At 44.5% G+C, this 26,493-nt stretch overlaps 1 protein-coding gene across 1 annotated transcript; it reads right to left on the reverse strand.

Annotated features, from left to right (window-relative positions):
- Positions 1-1,012: 1,012 nt before the first annotated feature.
- LOC144159548 (uncharacterized) lies at positions 1,013-22,598 on the reverse strand. The gene is made up of 5 exons (XM_077691114.1): positions 22,422-22,598; positions 11,594-11,792; positions 8,055-8,248; positions 5,941-6,139; positions 1,013-1,543 (listed from the first exon to the last, which is right to left on the reverse strand). Exons 1-5 carry the CDS (start codon positions 22,581-22,583, stop codon positions 1,044-1,046), a joined length of 1,254 nt encoding a protein of 417 aa, XP_077547240.1. The 5' UTR covers positions 22,584-22,598; the 3' UTR covers positions 1,013-1,043.
- Between the last annotated feature and the right edge of the window lie 3,895 nt (positions 22,599-26,493).

Genomic DNA, 26,493 nt, shown 5'->3' on the forward strand with positions numbered 1-26,493 from the left:
GTATGTCCGCACGAGGACATACTCTGTGATTTTGGATTCTGTATGATGAGATGGGTCATTTGATGAATGTTTAAGCAAAACGCAACTGCTCGTGCTAAGCCCTCCCGAGAATGTCGCCAATCTATTCCTGTATCCAGCCAGTCATCCCCCTGATTTACGTCTCCACGGGCCCTAAACGACTTATATGCAACACGTGCATCTTTACTACTAGTCACTCGATCTTGCATCTCGTTCAGTTGCCAAAAAGTTCCTGAAACGTCAAAAGCAACGCCGCACGCATGCAGAATCACAGGCAGGCGAACGTAAAAGCATCTACTGCTTCCCGTCGGAAGTAATTGCAAACAGTAAGGAATTGATACAAAGTTTTGAGCAAGTTTGTTTGACAGAGGAAAGAGGAATTGGCATAGCCAAGATAGGCTGCTTATGTAAATGTTCTATGCAACAATACTAAAATGAAGGTTTAGGAATTAAATGGTGGAAGTATTCCTGAATTAGGAGGTACACCTCCGGAACGTTTACGCAAATAGAAGAAGTAGATAATATTGCTGAAGATTATATAAAAACAGCGAGTTATTTTTGTGATTCATTTTACAAAACTGGTTTTAAGGGTACATCACGCATATAGCTGGGTTTTCTTCTGGTGAGAGAAAGCTGACGGTTATCCTGTAATGTTACAATATGCAAGCAAGGTCATTGCTCCTTTTGCAGGTTCTGAACATTGATGACTTACAAGTTTTATTGGCTTAATTTGTACAGGTACATGGTTACCATAATTGTTCCTGCTTCTAGAAAATAACCGAAGTACCTAAATATATTTATAGCTTAACCATTATTCAATCCCAGGAAGCCTTTCAAAGCAATGGTAATAATTGTGAAGTCAGACAAGACTACTGCAAACTGTACGTGGGTGACAACGGTAAAACAAAACTCTTCATCCTGATGCAATGTTTATTTACAACGTTGTGGTTAGCTTTCATTCAACTTGTGTGCCTAGAAAGTTTATTTAAAACCTTTCCATTGTTCATTAAAACCACTACGGTAGTTTATTTGTCGTCGTCAACGTCAAGTGTTTGGTGCCCTCCCGACACAGTCTGTTGGGGTGGTTGTTGTAGCACCTGTTGTTGTGGTATATTTGCAGCATTTCCAGCCGGCTTTTTCGGCTTCCGCGTTACCGGTTTCTGTAAGGGGGGTGGTGGTAACGGTTTCTGTCCGTCCGATGGCGGCGTTTCTTTGGGCGGCTTTCCTGTGGGTTTTTGCTGTATCTGTTGCGTGTTGTTTTCAGGCTTTGGCTCGTGTACTTCGGCCTGTCCCACGGCCGTCTCTTCTACGACTTGTTGCGATGGTTGTTGTGTTTCCAAATGTGGCTTTTGAATCACCTGCTCTGGTACTCCTACAACTTGTGGTTGCGTTTGTTCCTGCGCTCCCAACTGCGGCTTTTGAATCTCCTGCTGTTGCAGGGGTTGTTGTTGTGACGTCTTGTCGATTCCAAACATTGGGTGCTCTTTACGGCAGATGTGCCATTTTTGCTGCTTGGTGCATCGCACTGAAAATATTATCGAGATTTTTTTATTCACGGTTTTCTATTAGGAAACGCGGCAACTTAAGCACAAAAGATGACCTCAGGCTGTCCGAAACCAAAACCTTGTCTAAAGTGTACTTGGGACACTTTCCTTTTGGTTTTACAAAATCTGAAATTAGGTAATGAATTGTTTTTTCTGGTAAGCCGGCTAACCGAAAGGCAGCTTGTAATGACTCCTGAAACAACGAAAAGTAATCGGGATGACATTTTTCGAAAATTCGCCACTAGAACGTTTAAATTTTACTGCTTACGTTCGGTTTAGTAAGTACTGAAAGCAATACGTATTGAGAGCTGTTAGTGTACAATGAACTTAAAGGGGTCCTGAAATGCCTTCCGCCGACTCATGGATGTACATATAACCAAATAAAGCAATGTATTAGCAATCTCCTCCTGCAAGAATTTTGTTAAAGCGATGAGTATTAGCTGAGAAATCGTAAATAAAAAACCGCGAATTATCGTCGCGCCGTATTTCCTCCTCCTTTCAACTGTTTCTTCGCTGTTGGCCTCCCCTCCCATGATGCTCCGCTCCTCAGCGGTGACGTACTTCCGCTATTGCGCTCCCACAGACTGCCGTCTGCTACGGGCCAGCTCTTTCGGCTTTTTCATCTCTGTAGACACCATGGACACAGGCTGGAAAAGCGAACGAATGACCTGGCCGCATGTGTGCGGCCTGGCCTTGCCCTTTCGCGGTGTACGTAGCTGCAGGGCTGCAGTTGGTATCGGCGGCGAACTCGCAGCCGCGTGGGGAGAATCGTGCGCTCGTTCCCTTTGGTGCACCGCGCACTGTTTATCCAAAAAGCGCGGTCTCAGATGTGGCCCCGCTGGTGCCGGGTGTTATTTTGCGGTGGTTGTAATTCCTACTACCGGCGGCATGTGAAAAAAGACATTTTCAACCGACACAGAACCCGTGCACAAAACGCGCCGGATCGGATCGCTTTATCAGCGGCGATGAACGTGAAGGCGAAGAGCAAACCAACGCTGCACTCGATCAGCGAGAACCCGTGTTCCGACAAGCTGCACCCATGTGTTGCATTCAACACTGACGGGAAAGCGTTTCTTTGCACTTGTTTGGATAGTCGTAAAATGTCCAAACACTCCGGCACTCCGCTAGCAGATCAGCCGGCGAGACATTTCGGAAAACATTTGACAGATGGCGCCGTATGCATTAGTGTGTCGCTACGCAAAACTGATGAGACGCTCTACTAAAACTCCCATCGCGGTGTCACGTAGCAGGACGCAAAAATTTAGCGTTTAGCGTATGCAAAGGCCACAAACGCTGTACTAAAACTCTATTAGCAGCAAAATAGCGTGCGTATGTGAAACCGCTTGCGTTTACAAAGCTGCACGCCGAGCGCGTACGTTTCAAACCTAGTGACATCGTTTAAATACACTGGCAAGCACAGTGTAACGTAGTCAGATATCAACCGTATGCTCAGGCGACAAGCAAGAGCTTGTTTTATGTGGGGCGGAGATTGCGCATAAAGGCCCGTTCGCACTTGCGACGAAAGCGAGTGAGAGCGGCAGGAATTCCGTCGCTTTGTCGCGCGACGATCGTTTTTGTCGAATGGTCGGGACAAATTTTGGTTGCGCGACAGAATTCCCGTCGCTTTCGCTCGCTTTCGTCGCAAGCGGGAATGGAAAGTTCTGCCGCTGCCGTCTGCTACGCAGCTCGGAGGTAACCGCGCGATCTGCTCGGGCCGGATGAACGCGCACACTCCCGCACGGCAGCGCCCCAAGCGGCAGACGGCCGCGTACATCGCTCCCGGCGCCCGCCTGGAGCCCGCCCTCGGCACACTAGCCAGTATATTTCAGGCACTATAATGGAGGAAAGATTTTTTGCTTCCGATGAACTTAGTTCTTTTCCCCTGTGTTTTTAAATACGTGAAGTGGTTAGCACGTCGTCCTCACGCAGCTCTGTATCGTCGTAGCATCGCTGATTGTCCGAACGAAGCTTGCAGCTAAGCCAATGCAGCGACCGAAGCTGTGTGTGTGTGTGTGTGTGTGTGTGTGTGTGTGTGTGTGTGTGTGTGTGTGTGTGTGTGTGTGCATCGCCTCCGGTGTGTTGTGGACGCGTTCGTTTCGCGATGAAATGCGACATTGTACTTCTGCGGGTGGATAGGGCTTCCCATGGTCTGGATTATCTTTCTCGAACGACGTACCACTCAACCTCGCATGGGGTATGTGCAGTGTGCCTGGCTAAAAGCCTTCTCGCTTGCGCGCCAGAGTTGTGACTTGCTGCTCGTCCCCGCAAACCGGGTGTGAGGTGAGTGCCGTATTTACGACGGGCAGGAGGAGGCAACTCATCGTCTGTCAATCGCGGTTCAGACTTGCAACGCAAGTTGTGACGTTGCGTTCGTTCGAAACGCATCTCTGGATTGTTTTGAAGTTGAATAAAATGTACGCGTCAAACCCGGGCATTCGGCTCAGGGCGTTCTCTGCGATTGCACCAAAGAAGTGCCACGGGACTTTCTTTATGGTACGTACTCACGTAAGATAAAATCCACGTCGTGTTATGGCCGTGTTGCATTCAATACAAACGGTTAAGCGTTTGTTTACACTTGTTTCGTTTGTCGTAAAATGTCAAAGCACTCCGGCACTCCGCTGGCAGATCAGCCGGCGAGCCGACGCTGAGCAGACGACTCATCTCTTTGCCGGAAGTGCGTGAAAAAGCCGCCCAATAGCAGGATGTCTAGCTCATGACGAACATCTGGGAATCGATGATGTAGACATGTGAAGATGGCGGCGTCCAAAAACACGAAGGAAAGGGTGAGAAAAAAGCGACAAACTTTGCAACAAAAGTGTGAGCTTTCCGCTGCGCGTGAAAGAGCAATACTTGGCACAGGTGACGTTGGCGACCCAATCTAGCGATTGCGCTAGTTCATTTAGTGTGCTCAAAATGCCTTTCAGGGCCCCTTTAAATGAACGGTGGTGGTGCGGTAACGACAAACTTAGGCCATTTTACCATGCATCTTACCCTCGGGATAATGTTAAGACCAGAAATGTTGAAACCGCCATACAATTCATATTAAAACGATTTAGGATAGCTGATATTATGCACTACGTGAATAAGCATTTTAGTGATGTGCATACTACCAATACATACAGCCAAAAAACGTTGTTTTGAAGTAAACTCCGATGCTACGTGCCGTAGTACGCTCCCACCAAAAGTAACAGCGATTTTATTTTCATCTTAATAAATGCAGAAAACAGGTAAATAATTTTTAAAAAAGTATTAAAAGCACACGTCATGGAAAGCACCGCGTCATCATTTGAATCTCTTGGCGTCTGCTATATTTCATATAAAGTGTTGAGTGCATGAAATCCCCAAATTTGTGTTCGTTTCGCGCCATACGTAAATATCCGTGAAATATTTGCTGTATAAGACTGTGAAATACCCTGCATAAATGGTGAGCCTCCATTTTCGCTACCGGCCTCAAACGCTTTTACAGGCAACCCACACACGAGAATAAAAGTCTGCTGAAAATGTTTACGGTTAAGAAAGACAATTTTTGGGATCTCCAAAGCGAAGTCGACAGACATAGCTATTAAATTTCACCTTCAAAAAGGTGTTAACATTGTCCTTTTTTGATATGTTAAGTAGAAAGCGTAACATTGTAGTTTTTTTACCATGTGAAGTCCCGTTTAAAGCCTTGCAATATTGTAGGCACTTTTAACGCAGAATTAGAGTTAATAACCCATCGAAGGATCCACAGGACATGCAGACAGAAGTTCAATTTGTGATAAAGACTAGTTTCGTCGGATGGGCGTCCCGTCTATCATAATGCCTGACGCCAGTAGTTGGACAAATAAACACAGCGTAAAATGCAATGGCGTATTCAAGGGACGGTAACGGCCCATGAAAAACCGCAAAAATTGTGGTTACTATCGTACCGATAAAATACACGTTTTAGCACGTACCAAGAAACGTAAAGAAATCACAACGCAAAGTTATTGCTTTTAGATAACCTATGACTTAAGTGTTACAGGTGATCTCTGTGTAATAACTTTAGCCTTCCCATGCAACAAGTTTTTTGAATGGAGACACCAGCTACTTGGTTGATATGCTTCTTGGAAAAGTAGCGTAACATGCCAATAGCGACAAGGAGGGGAACAGGACCGGAGGTTGGGACGCATGCGAGAAGGTATTTAAAGATTCAGGGCAATCGATTTGCGCTTGCGAGAAAGCGATTGGAAGTCACGTTTACATGCTTGCAGTAATTTTAGAACCTTAGGTACCTTTTTATGTTGAAGCGCTAACTGTAAATATTCGCATATATTCTTTTTCCCACTTCTGCGTCAGAATGGCGTTCATTAAAGGAAAATGAATACAGAGGCATTTAGAGTACCGCGAAGATACTTACAATGGCTTCTGCACGGACAATGCCGGAAGTATACGTCCACTAAAGTTCCTTTTTCGTCACCGTGGTGCCATGGTGAACAGTCATCGTAGATCTGCTGTAGCTTATGGCAGAAGGCGAATCCTATCCTCGGGTTAAAAACACAGCACTCAGATTTACAATCGATGGAGGTCACACAAGGGTCTCCCAAATCAAGCGTGCCCTGCACACAAAGAAGATTCAGGTTTTGACAGCATTGACATTACGAACCTGATATGCAAATTGAAGAAAATGCCAGCATCTATTTGTGATTACTTATAAACCTCAACCAGCAAAACTCCGCAGTAATGAGTTAAGTTGACGTTGTCAACTTATCATAATGTAAATTAATAACTTTAAATTCAGCTGATAACCGAACCATATATTTCAGTAAACTAGCATTACTTTGGCAAACAGAAGGTTCCAAAAAAAACAGAGGTTTCAGTGCCCTTTTTTCCAATCTACACCCAATTTTGTTTACTTTTAATCGTGGCTGACACAGCCTGAGGAGTCTAAATTCTTCCACATAGCATTTTCAGCTTTCGTTTGGTTACTGACTCTATTTGCTGCACATATTTAGGATGCACTTGTGCACTTGGTATGCTACAAACGAACGAGCAATGTGCATGAACACACTATCAGGAATCATTATCACACACTACGACAATATTGTTCTGTTCTTGCGGGAATGTCCTTCATAAACGGGACACACAGCAGCCACGCTCTTGAAACGGAAGGTACTAAGTCGAAAGAGCAATTCACAATGTTTTCTCTAATTAATGTGGCTCCGTGTTTCGTTTTGTGGGTCAAGAAGAACTATGAGCATTATATTGGCGAAAGGTTGTTTTTGGTAACCGAAACGTTATGAGGAAATATGAATATCAGATTATATTTGGCTGTACAAGGCCTACTATGTAACTTTTCTGTGGAATTTTGACACCTGTAATGCGGTATCATTACAGGGCTTGTTTTCGAACACTAAAGCGAGAAATATCGCTCGTAGGGAATACTTCCCGGGCGTGTGTACTTATTTAGGAAGAAACCGAGCTTTCAATGCGAGCTTCATGACTTTAAGCACAACCAAAACGTTATTGCGCCTGCTATTAAAGGTATTGTGCGACACGTATTTTAACTTTTTTCGAAATCCTAAATGCTTGCAGATCGTAGTCACCCAACACACGCAGTACTTAGATTTGGGGGCTGCAAAGTACCTCAGCCAAAATTTACTGCTCTATGCCCATCGGATAACTTGGGAACTCGCTCAAAGGATTTGTGTCTCCCTCCTGGTCTTGACGTTCTTCGACGGCTCGAATTGCGTCCCTAAGGCCATGTAGCGGCTGTTGGCCGGTTTTCCTGCAGTTGCAGCAACGAACGCTTTTTGATGGTAACTTTAAAAATAAATTCACAAAAACAAAGATGAAAGGGAAGGCGCATCTGGCGCGACGAGCAAATCACGCAGCGCCTATCGGTGCTGGCGATAACAATCGCAGTGCTTCCAGATGCGAAGGAGAGAGTGAAAGAGTTTGTCGAAGTGTTGAAGGGTCCTTTTCAAGATCGTTTAGCTTGAACTAGCCGAGTTACAAATGGGCTGATCCTGAGTGGTTGGTGTATCCACAGTCGACGTCTTGCTAGAAGGGCTTGTTCGGGAAACTACAGAAGGCCTGTGAGCGTAAATCATTTATAAATTGTATGTGTTTCACCGGTAAAGAAGCGGGAAATCATTATCCAGCTGCGCGTGCGATATACAGCCACAAGGGTAAACCCAGCCAACTTTCTCCCCTTAGTTACTTCAGACTCCTCTCCAACCAATTTTTTTTCAAACATACCTAGCGAGTTGCGCCAATGGAGTTTGCTGCGTACACAGACCCACTGTATTTGTCGTTCGCCTAGTCGCATTAATCTGACCTTTAAAAGCGTTTGTAATTGAGCAAGATATGTAGCCTAAATATGTTTGCTAGTCAATCATGTTTAATACGATACTCTTGAACAGGGAGACACACAAAGTGAACCAAACTACTCTGGCAGGAACGGCAAAATAGGGTCTTCGCTGATGAGTGCAGTTTATGTCCGGAAAAGCCTTCATACTAGCTGTTACTTACATTGGTCCAGACAGGTGGTTCTACAGGTGGTTTTACAGGTGGCTTTGCAAGTGGTTTTACAGGCGGCTTTCCAGGCCGGCTTGCTGGTGGTTTTCCGAGGGGTGGTTTTCCAGGTAGTTCTGGCTTGTTTGGTGGTACGGGCGGCAGCTTCTTCTTGAGGCAGACGTGCCATGTATGTTCTTTAACGCACCGCACTGAAAATTATTTTGCATGATATGTTTATACATTTAGCACTTCACCTTCTGAAAGCTTTCAAATTATGAATGTGTAGTACTGCAGGCAAGTTGCGGTGGAAATTTTATGCCAAATTGACTTTTCTGTTTTGACATCGAAGATTGACTGAAAATTCTGCCTACCTAAAACAAAGTTAACGCGGACCTGTATTAGGTCTCTTGCTTAAGACAACCGAAACACTTGCTGCATAACTGTAGGTCAATAGGATGTATAATATTTTTTTATTAATTCAGCCACTAGTTTTTACTGTAGTCTTCTAGTTTATTAAAGCCTACGACAAATGCCAATAAAAATAAAATCATTTTGCGTCATTACTTCCTCCTTGCAAGTGATGAGCAGATGCTTATTTGAAGAAATTGCCATGATACAACACAGTCATGCGAGTTTTTCGTCGGCACGTGTTGTACATAGAGTACTGCAGATAATATTGCACAAGCAGCCAAAGTAGTTTCCTTCGCAACTACCTGGTACAGTAAATTATGTTGTAAGTGAAATAAAGATGTATGCTGGGAATCACAGCTGAGAAGCTAGACCTCGAGGTATTTGCTTGGTAAACAATTAGAGACAATGCTAGAAGCTGCGGCTAAACATTCATGTTACTCTTAAACACATCAACCAGCAAAACTTCAAAGGTGGCTAGAAATCATCATCATCTTATTTTATTGTACCTTTGAAGGCTCCTTGCGGGATATTACATAGGAGGCAGGCGAGTACTAATTATGGTCAATTGTACAAGGTACGGAGGTGAGCCAGGTTCATTATCAGTATACTGACAACTGAAGATAATAAAGATGCATTAAAAGGAATTGCTACACTTAATTATCTACTAAGAAATCAAATGGCTGGTGATTGCCTGTTCAAAATATGAAGGGTTGTGCTCATAGGTTACGGATTCCCTGTAGGTTATTCTAATCTTCTATGGGAGTAGTAAAACGGATATGTTGAAAAGTATCATTCGTATCATGCAACGCTGTGAACTTCACGAGTTATAGAGGCGAGAACATTACCGCCTAGATGAGAATACATGTTTTAGATTGCAGAAGAAACTTTTAATATCTTTTGTGCATAATGCACCATCGAAAACTTTGGGGCGAATTTAAAACGTGGCGCGGCATGTAGGATGGCAAGAAATGACGCACCAAATCTTTGGCTGGCCCACGTGCACTTCCACAGACATCTTCAAAAAAGACAGCCTGCACTGGAGTGCTGGTCACTTAGTTTTTGTTTTTTTGGAACCGCTGCGTAGTGGTACACTATTCAACGCCACTTTGAATAACTGGTTCATGAGATTGTCCCCAATGATTGCTGCGGTGCATTACGACGGCGCACCCCACACTAGTTCATTCATCTTTTCGCATTAAACTGCATTGTGCTAAATATTATACTTTATTATAGTGAAAGCTATACTACACGAAGGCTTGCATGGTCATTAATTACGTTGTAACGGCCTTGAGCCGTTCAGAGTGCAAGTGTGCACGTTCGATGTCGTGCTATCGAAACCGCTGCCCAGAGGCGTCGCAGTGCGCTCCCTCATGGCCTTGACGCTGCCATACCACGTGACTAAGGGAGGGATGAACGGAACGGCTGGTGCTTTGCCTGTGCTTCGTCTGCCAGTGCCGCTATGAACGATGAGGTGGCTTGGCCGTCTGACCGTGAGCTTTACTTTTCGATTCTGATAACTAGGTTTACAAGTGTTAAACCTGGCCCATTTTTCTGCTTCATCAACAATTTTGTTCTATCTTTTCTACAATGCACCGCTGTCAAGGTAGGTGGGAGGGCGATGGTGCGAAAAGGCTGTGGTGACGGTTTGTGTATTTTTTGCTGCAAGTGCCTCGCCACGCACGGGTATGTTATCCTGTGCTTCAGGTAGATTGTTCGCTCGGTGTTTTCTGGTATCAACCCGTTCCTGGTTATCGTGTTTGATAGATAAATGCTACAACTCTCTGGTAACTACCCCAGGTCACCTAGATTAATCGAAAATGTGCGATGGTTGTAGGACGGACATAAATGCGCGTAGTCCAAACGACGCGACTATAGATTGGCTTTTTATCGACGGCACATATTGTTATCGGTGACGCTTGTTGCTTGAGTAGCTTCCTTTAAGCCACCAGTTTATTCAATTCAGATACCGTGCGTCACGTACGACTGCATGGCTGTTTTACCAATTACGTCATTTAACATTTTTAGAATTGTGAAAGCTAGTTCTTCATTAAACTATGCCTACATAGAACTGCGCGATAGGAATAGTCAATGCTATGTTGAAGTAGTGACGGAGCAGGCATATCGTGAGCTCTAAATGTAAGAAGAGACGGCTCTTTGTAAATTGTTGTGCGAAATTCTCACACGGTCTCATGTTAAAAACCTTTGCTTAAGGGTCCACCACTTCACATCTTACGGAGTTTCATAGCCACGCAGCGCCTTTTCGCAGGATAAGGATTTACTTACTGCTGGGAAGCGAGATGTCCATCACAAGTGTAGCGTTTTTACTCTATCAGCCAATAACTGTTAGCATATTTGTAATCCTGTGAATGATTTGTTGAGTGACAATAGACTTTTGCCACGACCTTTATCTGTGCATACGCGCTTCCAGGAGCCGCCATTACTTCTTGGGGCTCGCTGTTTCAGGAATCGGCGCTTCTGACGGATGCCGTGTGCGTGAAAACCGCAACTTCGAATATATTATGTTGGCATTCGGTGGCCCCTGTCAAAGCGGTAAGTCATTCGACGTTCAAATATTGGCATTGGGAAACTTACTAAACTTCCTCAACAGCGCACTCAAAGAACGACTTTTGCCAAAAAAGCTAAGCTGGATGTCCATTCAAAGCAAGCCTCTTAGCTATCACCATGTGGGCGTTTCGTGATTAGAAATATTAAACAACCGCGTCAGGTGCAATCGTGGTCGAAAGAGCCACCTGTTTGGAGTTTTGTGTTTGCCGCTACTCAAATGTTTCTTTGAGAGGAAAAGATGCATTTATTTTCACTCACAATCGTTAAGGGCGCCCTTCTTCGGAAGAAGAAACAATGTGTTTCGGAGGCACAAATTCAGTGGTGTTCCACATTATTTGTCACGTAAAACTCTGTTTTTAACCTCTTCATGCTTTTTAGCCCTCGCTAATAATAATTCAGCAGGGACTGGTAGGTTTAGAGTGCATAGTACTGATCTGTGAACCCTGCAGTTTCACTTCTGAAGCGTAGAAATTTACGCACCATTGTTGAGACTTTTGTTCAAGTGTGCGTTTTTGAGCCCTAATCCACCAAAATAGATCACATGTAAAAGTTTTGAGAGTGGTTTTGTATGAACTTACGGTGGTGTTTACAAGGACAATAACGAAGGTATACATCCAGTAACGTTCCTTTTAATATTTTAGGCCGCCATGGTGAACAATTGCTATAACGTTGGTTTAAACTTTGGCAGGTGAAAGTTCCTGCAGTTCTGTTGAACAAACAGCAGTGAGATCTGCACTCTGATGATGTTTCACAAGGTTTCCCCAAACGAATATTGCCCTGCACAAGAAAAAACACAACACGACGTTAGTGACGGTATCCTTGAACGTAATTACACTACAAAGTTACCCTATGTTTAGTTCAACTTATTGAAATACAAAAAAATTCCAGTGGACAGGCCAATACTATGATATTGAAAATAACTATCAAGCGCTTTTTTGTGAACGAAACAAAACAATGCTTATTAGAGTACTCAGATGTCTAATCTTAGTAAAAAACTCCACTAACCTCTCGTTTGTTTAAAGCGTGTATCTTCTTTGTTCTAGTGAACGATGTTCGGAAGACCCGAGGGTGCGCGTTGACGTCGAATAAAGAACTACAGAAGCATTGATGGCTTTATCATGTTATACTTTACCGTGCTGCGGTGGTCTCCTGAGGTAGTTCTATCGTTAAAACGTACGCCAGTTATCACATCGCTCAAGTGGCGGGGCAAAGCATTGGCGCTACACCACTGCTTAGCGGCTGATGAGGCACCGAGAATCGTAAAAACACTGCGCTAAATTGAAATTATGAAGACGAAGGACGGCGGAACACACGATGCAGACTTACGAAAGCGCTTTCGTAAGTCTGCATCGTGTGTTACGCCGTCCTTGGTCTTCGTAATTTCAATTTAGCGCAGTGTTTTTACAAGAAATGATGTACCAACTAGCCCAGAAGCAAGCTCTCAGTAACAAAGAATCGGCGGCACAGCAAGGACCCCAGTCACTTTCCGCCATATATTCATCTCCAAGCTCGGTGCAATGCACTAAGCTCGGTCCAAGCTGGGTGGTGGACGGTGCATTGCGAGCGCGAACGGGCAACACTACCTACCCCGGTATTCTGAATTTCTCCTCCATTCGAGCCTCCAGGAGAGAAGATCCGTGAAAGCCATTTTCGCATACATAGGCATTGCGATACCTTCCAGTCAAACAAGTCGAGCAAACACACGGAGTGGAGGACGGACCCAAATACGGACACTAGTTTGGGGGGGGGTTGGAACGGCTTGTGTTAGATGCTGCCGTTCCGGAAGACAGAGTGAAGGAGTGCCCGTTGCGATGTCGCCGCGTCCAATCCGTCACCGCCCCATGCTGCGAGGACGACAAAACAGATCCCCAGCTAACAATATATCCGGTGACGGAAACAGTCTTGGGATGACACGCGCTTCTTGAATGTGAGCGTTATTGCATACCACTTCTGGAGCAAACCGGAACTTCATAACGCGGGGAACCCTACTTTTAAAGCGAAGCTTTAGTGTCCTCACTGATGCCGTTGTACGCCAATAGGCCCTGAAGGAAAGTCCACTTTGCACGACGATGATGGTGAATGTTGGTGAGGAAAGTGAAAAAAAAAAACCGGGTCATCTCCGCTAACGAGAAACCTGGGGAGGGACGAAGCATGCAGTGGAAAAGTGTACGATGCCGTTTCGGGGATACGATTTTGAAGATATGATAAAGTGTATGATGCGGTTTAGATGCTGAGCGGTCGGCGTCTTAGGCCTTGAGAGTTTTGGCTCACGGAGATGAAGCCATTGGGGTGCACAGGCATACAGCTTTGCTGCAAAAGTCTCATGTCATTGAAGCACGAAGTGTTCTAGCGAGAGGCGTTCGAAAACAAGCGTCCCAGTGAGTTCTTTTAGTACGAGGTTTTGCCCATGGAGATGGAAATTCCGGAGCGAGGCGGTGGAAAACGAGTGTCAATGTGTCAGGTCTCCCCGCTCTTGTTGTTCCACGAAATCACTCAGCATTACCGTCTGGAACGAATGCTATAACCTCCTCCGAGGCATTCAAGCAAACAGATTTCCACACCCCACTAGAGCCCACATTCTGGCCCCCACCCTTTACTCCTCGCAATGCCGCTTCTGCGAGCCTCCGGGCACCCTCTACTACATCATGTGGGGCTGTGATAAGAACCCCCACCTACTCCCCTGCCTTTCCCCTCCCCTGAGCACTGGGAGAGAGCACTGTCCAGCTCGGACCCTGACGACCAGCTTTGGCTGGTGCAGCGAGCCCAAGAAGCCGGACGGACTCAAGGGGTTCTGGAATGAGGACTCTCCCCAGGGCTGACAACTTTAGATATACGTTTATCCGTCCTCCTCCTCCTCCGGTGTGTTCTTCTAGTACGCCATACGTTCCAGTGTGAGGCGTTGCAAAATGAGCACCCCGGTGTTTTAAATGCAGAGCATTTCATTAACTCACGATGTCACCAACGTTGACGTCAGTAGTCGTAGTCCGCACCCCTCCCCCTACACTATATAAAAGAAAATAATATCCGGCGCCTGGTTTCGATCCTTCGACCCTGGGGGCGGAACGCAATGTACATGGTGCTCTACCCACTGCGCCACAAAGCCGACACAGAATGGGACGCTACGAACGCGCCTTATATCGTTGACTCGTTCAAATTACTGCTGACGAGCGCCCTCTCGTCAGCAGTTGCCACAAGTGCAACAACATTAACGTAACGCAAACTACTTAACGTCGTGCGCCCCCGGAAATGCTCTGCAGTTGATCGTGCCCCTCACGAGGGGGATGTTTCGCACTTGATCGCACTTCCACTGCTCTCTGCGCATGCGCCCCGTCGCTATAGCCACGGAGGCGCGTCGTCTGCTTCCAGGACGCCGCGGCGCCAAATTGAAACGGGTGGTGAGCGGTGGTGCCGCACGCCGCTCGTCAAAACGCGCCGTCGGAAGCGAGAAACGTCGTCGCCACATGTACGATCTGGATAAATGAATGCAAACGTAAAGCGCCAGACATTCGGCGCATTTACCTCATCCTAGCCATTTCATCTCTCTGTCTCTTCTTTTAGTTCCGCCGTTACCAGAAAACTCAGCCCAGCCGGGCGCACGTGAGCGTGCTCCTCGTGAGGAGCGTCCGGCATCGTCCAGGCTTGCGCCATTTGAGGAGGTCGCAAAATAAACCAGGAAAATACCGAGTACTCGTGAGTGTGCGCATCGTGAGGAGCGCCCAGCATCGGCCAGCTCAACCAAACAGAACACTCTGCTCAGCGTCCGGGGCGTGATCTGCCGGGTGCTTTAGTACCGTGACTACATGATACTACGACACAATGATACGCCGACAGCCCGAGCCCCTAAGGGGCTTCGCCCATCCAAAAATGAGAATACAAAAGAAGAGAAATAGGCCAAGAATAAACTTATATACTGCATGCTTCCCTAAAGACCTGTCGCTTTGCGTTTTCGGCCCATACCACTGGCACTTGGGAGAAGAGTACTCTGCGTCTTTTGAAGGCCAAATTTGCTTAAGCGCTGCGCAAAGCCGACAAATTAAACGAGACGACGTGCATACAAGGCCCTCCAAAGTAGCTCAGACAACTTGAAAACGAAAAAAAGGGCGGGGTTCAGGAACATCTTTGTTTATGCATAGCGGAACATGTAGATGTGGTTGCTCGTTTTTCTAAAATTTCGAATCTGCGAGGATGACAGAAACTGCCAGAACGCGAATGAACGCCAAATACCCCCCGTGGATTTCCGTCTCGTAGAAGATGGAATGCTTCTATTTCTTTTACGTCTCCTTGGCACACCATTTTGCGGCCCGGTTACCATATGCTGACACACCCATTTCTTGCTGACTTCATAGAAAGCGGTTTATAATAATTTATCTGTGTAGTTTATCTCCAATACCTGCAAGTGGGGAAATTAGTTTTAATTGCGTTTGAAATGTACGGCCAGATAGCGGATTTTAGATTTTTTTTGACATTGCTCCTGGCACAATGGGAGTGCTGTCCCGTGACTGCAGAAGGAGATTTGCGGAGCGTTTTCAGAAAACAATAATACGGCTGTGACGCAAATTGAAGATTGATGTTTGCAGCAAACGGATATTTTTGTGCTAACAAAATTTTGCTCTTGATTGTTCGGTAATCTTGTCGAGAATAGTGTACGCAATGTCTAGAACGGTGCGTCTCCAGTAGCAAAATGACAGCATGTTGAGCAAAGCTCTTTTACGTAGATTGAAGCAAACCCTTTTTTGTACATGCGATATTGTCAATGTGAACGAAAGAATGCGTATGTGTTTAGAGGGATGCTCTAGGTAATGCTGTTGATCTATATACTTTCAACCGATGCCACACGCACTAGGGATGAACCCAGCGCAATCGCTAGCCATGGCGAAATCTACGTAGACATGGTTGATGTAGAGGCAAAGGTACTGAATACTTTCTAACTCACTCAGAAGAACTCATGTGCGAAATTTTTGAATAGCTATTTCGAAAAGAAATATTGCCAGCTGCTCAGTTGTTCCACTGGTGTATTAATGACGACATCGGCATCAGTAAGAAAAGTTGACATGCCATCCCGGGCTTGTGAAAGAGGATCTCCAGCGAGGCTGTTGCCAATTCACTGCACCTGCTCTCGATGGTATGAAATCTTTTATTACTTTACTGTAACTGTAGAGATATTTCGTTATGTACGCTATGGTAGACAATGATGGGTTTCGCAACAACGCCCCCCGTGGCTTGTCTCTTGAGCTGAGCTTCTCGAGCGAAACCATTCGGGTCCTTCTGACTAGGTGATTCCGTGGAGTCTCTTGGGAACAAAGTTCATTGCTTTGGCTGCAAGCCGTATCTGGTCGCACTACGGTACTTACCCCCTAACCGTTCCTCAATCTACGTGGCCGTCACTGAGTTACAAGTTTGCGGGCCTACTTTCAGCGGAGTGGGCAAATTTGCCATCCACAAAGAAATTAAATCATGCGGGCACCCAAATGTTGTTTGCGACATTGTCTAAAGACGCGCTGGCATTTTAAAAAGTCAGGCATGAACTCCAAGGGCACTTGATTATATGTTGCGAAGGGTATGCTTGCAACCTAGTGGTGTTTTTTCATCATGTGCTGCGGCGTTTAGTGTAATGGCGTGACACACTGCGGTATAATTGTGAAAATGAAGAAAAAAACGTCGTAACAATGCCTAAATGAAATTGTACGCGCTAGAGAGCGCAAAAAAATTGTGACTGGTAGCAATGTTAACGCATTATCAAAACTCCCAGAGGAGCTAGGCCTGGTTTATATGGAGAGACTAAATTATAGTACATTTACTTTTATTTAAATACAGTGTAACTTTTGTGCTTCCTAAACTCTGTTCTGAATCGTCCAAAGATGCGCCACGTCGCTTGTATACAAGCGACCTGACTGTCTTTTTGTGTCGTCAGACCGAACTACTATCGCTTGTATACAAGCGACCTGACTGTCTTTTTGTGTCGTCAGACCGAACTACTATCTGTCGCAGCCGTCACGCGAGCTCCCGAACTCGACTTCGGGGAATTTCAATGCGTAACATTTTTTGCGAGTACTCCCGCAGCCAGGACCGTGTAACCCCCTCCATTTCCACAAAAATGCAGATATCGCTGAAGTTGCATCTGTAATTGCTATAATGGCGTAAATGGAGATAGCTTGTCCAAGAAAATTTTGAAAAACCAAAAAAAAGGGAACAATACAAAATAATTACTCAAAATGACGAATCGTGCAACGCCCCGCATTTCCACACAAATACAGATTTCGCCGAAAGTTTCAAATGCCATTGTTATAATAACGTAAGTGGAGATAATTGGTCTGAAAATTTTTTGAAAAACTAAGAATAAGAGAAATGTCTAAAAATTAAGGAAAATGTCAAAAGGTATAACCCATAGCATATCAACAATAATGCAGATTTCGCGGAAGTTTCACCTGTAATCGCTATAATGGCGAAAATGTTGATACTAGCTCGAACGAAACTTTGAAAAACTAAATTATAAGACAAATATCAAATAATTCGGAAAAATGGTTAACTGTGTAACGCCCTGCATTTCCACAATACTGCAGATTTCGCGAAAGTTCCAAATGTAATTCTTGAAATAAGGTAAATGGAAATAACTCGTTGAATTAAATTTTAAAAACTAAAAAAAGAAAACTATTAAAAAAGGCGGAAAATGTCAAAACGTATACGGCATGGCATTTCCACAATAATGCAGATTTTGCGAAAGTTCCACCCGTAATATTTATAATAGCGTAAATTGACAGAATTGGTCGAGCGAAATTTTGAAAAACTAAAAAATAGGAAAAATTTAAACTAATGGCGAACCGCGTAACCCCCTGCTTTTCCACAATAATGAAGATTTCCCGAAAATTTCACCTGTAATCGTTATGTAGCGCAATTGGAGATAATTCGAAGGACAGGATTTAGAAAAACCAAAAAAATGGCAGGGAAAAAATTCACGCATATTCAAAGTGAATCATGACGATTGGGCGAAGCACTGGGGATTGTTGTTACAGTAAATCAGCCGTGAGAGTGCTTACTACTGCTAAAACGATTTCCAAACAAATCCGATCCAATCCAGTCCAATTCAAATCCAAATCAAATTCAATTTAATCCAAGTTAATCCAATCCAATCCAATCTATTTTAATGCTCCTCGCGCATGGGCAACACGGCTCTCCAGGCGCAGTTTCTCTCTCTAACCTTTTGTGAACCTTTTATTTTGTTTTCTTAACCTTTTGTTAACAGATGTTTCGATTTACACGGTGCTGTGCCATGAGCACGGATGCCGGACGCCGGACAAGCTTCGACCTTAAGGTGCTTTGCCCCTAAAACTTACACTCAAGACAAGCGGCATAACAATGCTACGCATTAGTGGATAATTCTCTAAATTTCTGTAGATTTTTTTTTTCAAAGTACTTGTAAGGCCGCTGTCACTGATGTTTCAGATGATTGTTTTGTAAACGTTGGTGACGATGTATATCATGAACTTGTTCACAATCCAACGGCGCCCTTCGTTCACAGCGAGAATTCGTATTTCGTGATTGTATGACTCCTCCTTCGTCCTTGTCTAACTAAGCTCTTTGAATCAGAAAATGCTCTGTTTTACGCACTTGTATTTGCCGCACATATTCTGCATTGCGGCCTTTCGTGTAGCGTTCTGGTTTATTTATTTATTTATTTATTTATTTATTTATTTATTTATTTATTTATTTATTTATTTATTTATTTATTTATTTATTTATTTGTTTGTTTATTTATTGGACGATTGATTGATTGATTGTTTGGTTTAACACGCCGACGCTTCACAGGCGATGAGGCGCCCCGTAGTGGGGAGCTCCGGATTAATTTTGACCACCAAGGGACCTATAACGTGCGCGGAAATCTCGTACACACGGGCGTTCTTGCTTTGCGCCTCCATCAGGAAAGCGGCCGCCGCGACCGGGAATCGAACCCGCGTCCTCGGGCTCAGTAGCAGAACGGCTTTGCCACTGAGCTACGGCGGCGGGTGATTTAATAGTTGCATTCAAACCCAACATACATTTTTCTCGCGAAGAATTGTTTTGGGAAGTGTTGGAGACGAATAAACTGTTTTTTCACTCCGAATAGAAATGCTTTTGATTTAAGTTTGCAGGCATTACGATTCGAACGTGGCTATCGTGTGTTTTAATGCAAACATATAACCCACTAGGCTCGTTCCAAAAAGGGCAGCAAAGCTGCTTTGTGTCTACCGTGTTTTGCAACCACAGCACCACTGCACATAGAGCAACCATAGCAAAGAAGCTGACTCAATCACTGTGGTTCTGCCACTTCAGGTGGAGAGCAACTGGCAGCATCGCGTACAGTTACGTGATTAGTGTAGCTTGCACCACCATTTAATGCAGTTCACACGCTGGCAATGTTCACAGGGTGGAGAGAAGCGCAGCCTTTCGCTGCATGCCTGTGCATGCCACTTCATCATTTTTTGACCTTGTGCCGGGTTCCGCGCTGTCGTTACCTTAATAGCACCGAGACGACCCCGACCTCTGACTAATGACGAACCAAAAAACATGAAGGAAGCTCACACTAACACGTAGGACTTGAAGGTAGTGACGCTGTACGCAACCTTCACGACCATCACGACGGTTTAAGCCGCCTATCGAAGCCCATTTGCTACATCTTTAATGCCGCAACCACCTTTAGTCCATCTTTGTTGCTATCACAGCGAAGAAGAAATCTAACCACCAAAACGAATGAACGGAACGCGCACACTTAAACTTGGTGCCCGCACGTGTAACGTGTACCGTATGACGTGTTGTGTGTCGAGCAGGGGGCGTGGTTCCTCTTGCCATAGTAAGAGCCGAGGGAGTAAGCTGTTTGTCTCCCGGGTACTGACTCACGGCCGTAGCCGAGTGGGCAAGGCGACTGACTCCAACTCCATTGATCTACCAGACACAGTTTTGTATTCTACCAGTGCGGGTGATTCCCCTTCTTTGTACTGTTACGCTTAGTTTTGGGAGACGCCGGAATCAAAGAATTGCTGAACCGCCTCGCTGTAATATGCAGAGAAGCCGACCGACCACAATCGTATCATCTGGGAAAGAAAGTCTTGAAGGAATCATAACGGTTCATGCATAGCTCCAACAATGACGGAAGGAACGGCAGTGCTCTGGTGCGGCCAGGCAGCGGCACTACGGGGAAAGCCGCATTGCAGAATAGAAGCTTGCTATACGGAACATAATTTGTCGGAGGACAGAGCCGGAGTCATGCGACCACAAAATGTCGAACCCCAGGTGATGAAGAACACAGTTGTGCTGTTCACAAGTCCAGGCTATACGCGGCTATTGCCCCGAATGCCGACGTCAAACAATGGGCCCCCTCCAATGATCACAAACAGCAGCGACAGCACTTTCGCGAAAACTAATTTAGAAGAATTCTCCTTTAGGCGAATCCGAAATTTCGTATGACGTCAGCGAGACATTTTGGTTTCGATCCGAACGCAAGCACAGTCAAATCACCTCGACACGGTACGTATGAATTTACCGACAATTCAAGATGAAGTATTAGAAGCACAATAACCACGAAACAAGGGAAATATACAAGAAATATCTGCAGAATTTTAGAGAATTGTCTTGTAGCATTCTTATGACAAATGCCTGGGGGGGTGTAGATTTCTTTGCAGCCGAATTTTGTGGTTTTCCTAAATTCTGTTCGGCAGATTTCATTTACGCTATTATAACGATTAAAGGTACCACTTCCGCGAAATCTGCATTTTGTGGAAGTGCAGGGCGTTACATGGTTCGCCATTTCACTTTTTATAATTTTGTTTATTTTTTGGTTTCCAAAAATCCTGTTCGATCAATTATCTCCATTTACGCTATTGTAACGATTCAATGTGAAACTTATGTGAAATTTGCATTTTTGCGTAGATGCAGGGCGTTACACTGTTCGCCGTTTTCGCTATTTCTTATAATTTTGTTATTTTTTGTTTCTAAATATTCTGTTCGGCCAATTGATTGACGATATTACAACGACTCAAGGTGGACTTTCACTAAATCCGCCTTTTTGTGAAAATGCAGGGCGTTACACGGTTAGGCATTGCAGTATATTTGTTACATTTTTATTTTCCGGTTTTTCAAAAAATTTTCGACCAATAATGTCCATTTACACTACTTATAACAATGAAAGGTGGAACTTTCGCGAGATCTGCATTTTCGCTATTCTTCCTAACATTTTTCTTATTTCTTGTTTTTTCACAAGTCTGTTTCACAAATTATCTGAATTTACGCTGTTATAACTATAAAGGGTGAACTTCCACGAAATCTGCATTATTGTGGAAATAAAGGGCGTTAAGCAGTCCTGGCGGGGGGGGGGGGGGGGGGTTCAGGGGAGGGAGGGGGGCGTACTCACCAAAAAATGTACACATTAAAACTAACTGTCATGTTTGACTAATTTACAGATATCGCTCTCCAGTTCAACTACGCTTAGTTTCGCTTGAAGTATCGATGCAGCTTTAATGTTGCTACCTCTTCCAATTCCTTTGTCCTGTCAAGCTGGTTAAATTGACATTTCGTTGTTTTAAACTCAGTTCTCGCAATATTCGGGTGGTGTTTCCTTCACTAAACAGTACAGCACATGACGGCAAACACAAGGCAATTACTAGTAAATGCTTCACATCTCTTAGGTAACTCCCAAAGATTCTTGTGCTTTTTTTTTCCTTTTTTTTCCCTAATTGTGGGCTCGTGAGTGAATATATTGCCTTAATTCCCTTCGATTCCGCTTCCTATTACTTCCACTTCTTATTTGCAGCTGGATGCCACAAAAAAAAAAGCAACCAACGAAAGGCTAACAGATTCGCTGTAAAATTTTAAACGGGTCCTGAGGTGGTCAGCAAATTCCAGCAACTTATCCCACATTCTGGCGGTAAGACTTGACACGTCCAAAGGAAGGTATTAGGTTCCTCAAAGCCAGACGACGGCTTCGGGATAGTTAACATCTCAGTTACTTGTGGAGCGTAGGCCTCAAGCAGAACTGTCACGCCTGACAGAAATGTAATCTTCCATTATATACGATAGGTGGGAACAGATCTTAAAGCTTCCTCTTACCACTACGTCTTTGTGTGTGAATCCTTTAAAAGGGTAGCTGATCCTCGCAAACAGCCTCGTTACTCAATGCGGGGGCCTGGTTTCATGTAAAATTACCATCTTTAACTCAACTCCGTGAGAACCACAATAAGCCTTTTATGGAGTCCCTGAGTAATCCGACAAAAGTGTACTGAATTTTTGATTAACTGGATTGCCATAAGGCTCGCGTCAAAATCACGCGAACTTTCTACCAGTAAGCACACCACTAAAGCGTCAAAGGTTCCATTTGTAAATTCAGGTTTAATTGAAATCAAAAATTCATTTCAAACGCTGAGGTAGAATTGAACTTACAAAGTCAGAGTCAGTCCCTGGCAACTGTGCTGCCTGCTGCAGGCTTCCAAGCAATGTGGCCGAGGCGGATGAAAAGTAATTGACAAATGAAACGAGAAGCAGCCCCTGCATTGTCTGCTCCATATTCCGAGAATGGCAGACGAGTTTGCCGAAACTGCACATTTCTGTTCACTCCCACGCCTTTTAAGCCTTCGCAAGTCTTTGTAATCTTGTATTTCACATTGCGCCGGACAAAACGAAAGCCCTCCTCTACCTTTTGAAGGCGGCTTGACAAGAGAAAGAACAAACACGTTCTTTTTAATGGCAGGATGGCATGGCTTTTTTGGAGGATGGTGGTATATCGTTTTTTGTTGATTACGTCACCACTTGACAGCTTATGGCGGGCAAACGTCTTAGATATGCGGATACATGTTTTGTACACAAACATTCCCAAGTTTGGTGCAGTACGCGATTCAAATACGTTATTTGCTTCATGAGCTGTAGGTGACAGCTGAAGTAACGTCTGAAAGAATTGAGAAGACACCCTGGCCGACAAAAGTGGTTGACGAGAAGCTTTTGTAAATGATGCCGTTAAGTGATAACGAATGTATTTACGTTGACATCTCGAGTTACCCTTTTCACTTAACTTGGGTTGTTTCTTCTTTGTCCTGGCACAGTGCCCCTTAGTAAGTAGGTACCATATCCAAGACAACGGCAAACCTGACTTGTCGGTCATCGCAAATACCATCGTTTTTGCCTTTTACACAAAAGAAATTTCCACATCGCCGCCTGAAAGAACAGCTAATGCTTCCGCCGGCAAATATTTCATCTCCTACAGGCCGTGTTAGCAAAGTTGGTGTTGCTTCTTGCCGGACTAACCGATATAATGATTCTTTCATCTCAAGGACAAGTGTTCACTGAAACCACCTTCCCGTCTCGACTGCCGTCATCTCAGAACACTCCCAATTTAAGACTGCTGTACAAAACCTCCTTTGTTAAAGTGTGTAGTAATATTACCACTGCCACTGTTGGGTGCTACAGTTCTGTCCCCCTCCTTCTTTTTGTAGTTCCTATTGGCCCTCAAACTATTGTAAATAAATAAATAACTAAAAACCAGTGGTTTGGTTTCAGCTCTTCATCATCGAAACGTAGGCAACTCTCTTGTACACCGGTCCACCACCACGCTACCACGACGGGGCGAGTCGTAGTCGTATGACATCGCCCATGTAACAGCACCCCGATGAGTTGCGTTGAGACTTCCATACCCCACGCAAAGACAAAATCCGTCATACGGCGCTCACCGTGAATAGAGTGTCGACTTCCATATGCAGATGTGCAGGTTTTATATGTAGATCCAGAACCTTAATTCACTCCCCTCCATTGATCTCCAGAATTGAGGCCCTCCTTTCCCACACTGGACGTTTTCTTTATGGCGAAAAGTGGTCAGCCTATGCCAGCGTTGGTTGGATGAGCTTTTATTGAAGGCAGATGACCTGAAGTTGGGTGGGACGCTTTCAGCTTCTGCCGACAAGGTTACAAATGCACGGGATAGAACAGCACGTTTTCTGTTTTCACTGTACCGGATACGGCAAGTTTTTACAACAATGGTAGCCTAACCATTTTTACTTTCTTTATCTTTAGGACTGCTGTCCAAAGGGAACAAACTAATAGCTGGGCTGGCTTTCGTTTCATAACAAGTAGGTGCCGCTCGAATGCGTGCTTCATTAGTAAGGAAGAAGCACACTGGGTAGGTTTTGATATTCTTGTGCAAAATAAAGAAAGTAAGTGTGTATGATTTGTGTCGCTAACTCTGTGTCGAGTGTCGCCGAAGATTCACGAAGAAATAATGAGCGCATCAGCAAGGATAACACTACTCCATCAAAAAGAGTGCGTGCTACGCTCTATTCAAGAAGAGAAAAAGAAAATTGTTCAAGGTGCGCTCATTTATTTTTTCTGTAGTTTGAAGGGAAATATTCATTATATTTTATTCAAGTTTGACAGATTTGCCTTCCGGGGTTCCATTCATCCATATATCTACCTTATCACGCGTAATATGTTAGTACTGAGTTCACCAGCCATCGTAGAAGCATGGAACAACCGGTGTTCTGTAAAAAAGTGTATTGGGGCTTCTGTTACTCAATTGAAATATATTCTGAGTATTGTGCGCAGATATTACAAAGCAGCGTGTAATTTACATGCCAATTGTAAGAACTTACTGCTTTCCTTGAGAAAAGAGTGCCGGGGCTCTGTAACCTTATCTAGTGACAGTAGGCTATTATTTAAAGCCTTTAAACCATTTTCATGGGAGGATTTTGCTTGCATAGTACTCCAGTGATCGCGCACGTAAAATCGTAACGCATGAAACCTTTTCTAGGGCCTCTTTAATGGTAAACTGTTGCTGTATAACTCTTTTTCGAGTCTGGTTTAAAGCACTCGTCTATACTGTGGTTAACCACTACAGCTGCCAATAAAGACAAAATTTACGTATTTCGTAAAGATTTATGTATGCCCCATTTGCAACCTCAGCTGAATGCCACCCCCCACCTCTTTTCTATGATACTTTTGACCTTAAAATGGTAAGTACGGCCTGACTGTTCAAAAAGAAACTAGGAAGAAATAGCAATAATATCAGTGAGCTCGAATGTCCTTGCACAAATTCACTTCCACAGTCTTTCAGGAACAATGAATGATGGCTTCAAACTTCCATGTTGCAGGTTTCCAACCTTTCGCACATACTTAACCGCACCTGCTGGACAAAACTCATGCAAGAAATATAAATTTGTCACGTACTCCGAATCAGGAAGTGCGTAGTTTTATAGCATTGAGTGTAGGTCGAAAAGTTCCTCTAGCCCTGTGCGTTTTGCCTACCCTTTGTGCTTTCTCCATCCTCTATTATGGCCATGCTCAGGCAGTTCATGTAGGTACAAACTAGGAAAATATATATGGTGGGTTTTGTTACGTTCAGTACTTTGGTCTAGACCTTATGTTTTTTTGCGGGGCTTCGCCGCGCGTTATGCGTTTGTCATCGTGTCATATCTTGATAAATGACTTCTCTCTCCTTGCAATGTATTTTTAAGTAGGAGAAATGCAGCTCCATCGGTGCTTCCTTCTTGCACTGCAAATTGTATACACGTTTTGCACTCTCTATTTTTCAACTTTGCGTACGCATAGACTAGTCTTCTGGTTATTCAAAGGGGGCCTTTGATCTATTCTTTGCTTTTTTTTTCTTTGTTATAGACTGAAATGCAGACATTTTCTTGCTATATTGAGTGCCCTCTTGTACGGTTTTGTACACCTTCTTCTCATGCATAAAAGTGCCTTTGTGAGCATCGAAAAAGTTATGAAGGGGTTATGTCTGCAAAAAAAGACCGCCGTCCTTCTGTGGTCCAGGTCGGGTGGTGTACGAATAGGAAGGAGGAGGACTGAAATGCAAGCTAGTTAGTGTACGTTCATAATGTTAACTTAGCGCGCACAAAACGAGGACACAACAACAACAAGAGACACAAAGACCAGCGCAGCCTTCATGTCATTTTTTTTGTTGTGTCATCGTTTTGTACGAACAAAGTTGGCGTCATGAGAATGAAGGAGGACAAGAGTGAAGCACGATTCATGCAGAGGAGAGCGATGAATTGGAGGATTCGACGGGCGCCCCTCTGGTCACAAATGCTAACAGGAAAAAAAATGAATACGCCGACCATTAGAGAAAAACATATTATAATGATAGTTTAGCCCTTCAAAAGGGATTCTTGTTGTTCCTTCTTGGTCGGCATCTTCGCTATTACTGTTGTGGAACTCAAATTCTTCCGCTTGGCCGTGGAGGCACTAGTGGTCACTCCTTAGCGGGGTGAGGCTATCCTCGCGCGCCTCCATCTTCTCCCGTCGGGGAAGCGGCTTGCGGCGGTGTATGCCGGAGGCACGAAAGAAACCATCGGACGGCCAAGCACTGGTTATACGTCAATCATTTGACCAGTCGGCCTTTGTTGCACTGGCCGTTGTTTCCTACATGCGTAGGGGCGCAGCACCCGCCGTGTTGATTTGCGCATGCTGCGATGGCTCTATTCCCCACTCGTTCAGGGAGTTCGTTGTCTAGGAT

Source organism: Haemaphysalis longicornis, unplaced genomic scaffold (assembly GCF_048455015.1).
Source record: "Haemaphysalis longicornis isolate Haplotype H1 unplaced genomic scaffold, Haemaphysalis longicornis Haplotype H1 scaffold_10, whole genome shotgun sequence".
In the NCBI taxonomy this organism is placed as follows: domain Eukaryota; kingdom Metazoa; phylum Arthropoda; class Arachnida; order Ixodida; family Ixodidae; genus Haemaphysalis; species Haemaphysalis longicornis.

Bases quoted from the DNA above. Each gene is read 5' to 3' on its own strand.
- LOC144159548 (XM_077691114.1), bottom strand. From the start codon at position 22,583: ATGTGCAGTTTCGGCAAACTCGTCTGCCATTCTCGGAATATGGAGCAG. The intron at 8,249-11,593 runs GTAAGTTCATAC...AATAATTTTCAG, and splicing joins TTGTCCTTGTAAACACCACC to TGCGGTGCGTTAAAGAACAT. The intron at 1,544-5,940 runs GTAAGTATCTTC...TAATATTTTCAG, and splicing joins TTGTCCGTGCAGAAGCCATT to TGCGATGCACCAAGCAGCAA.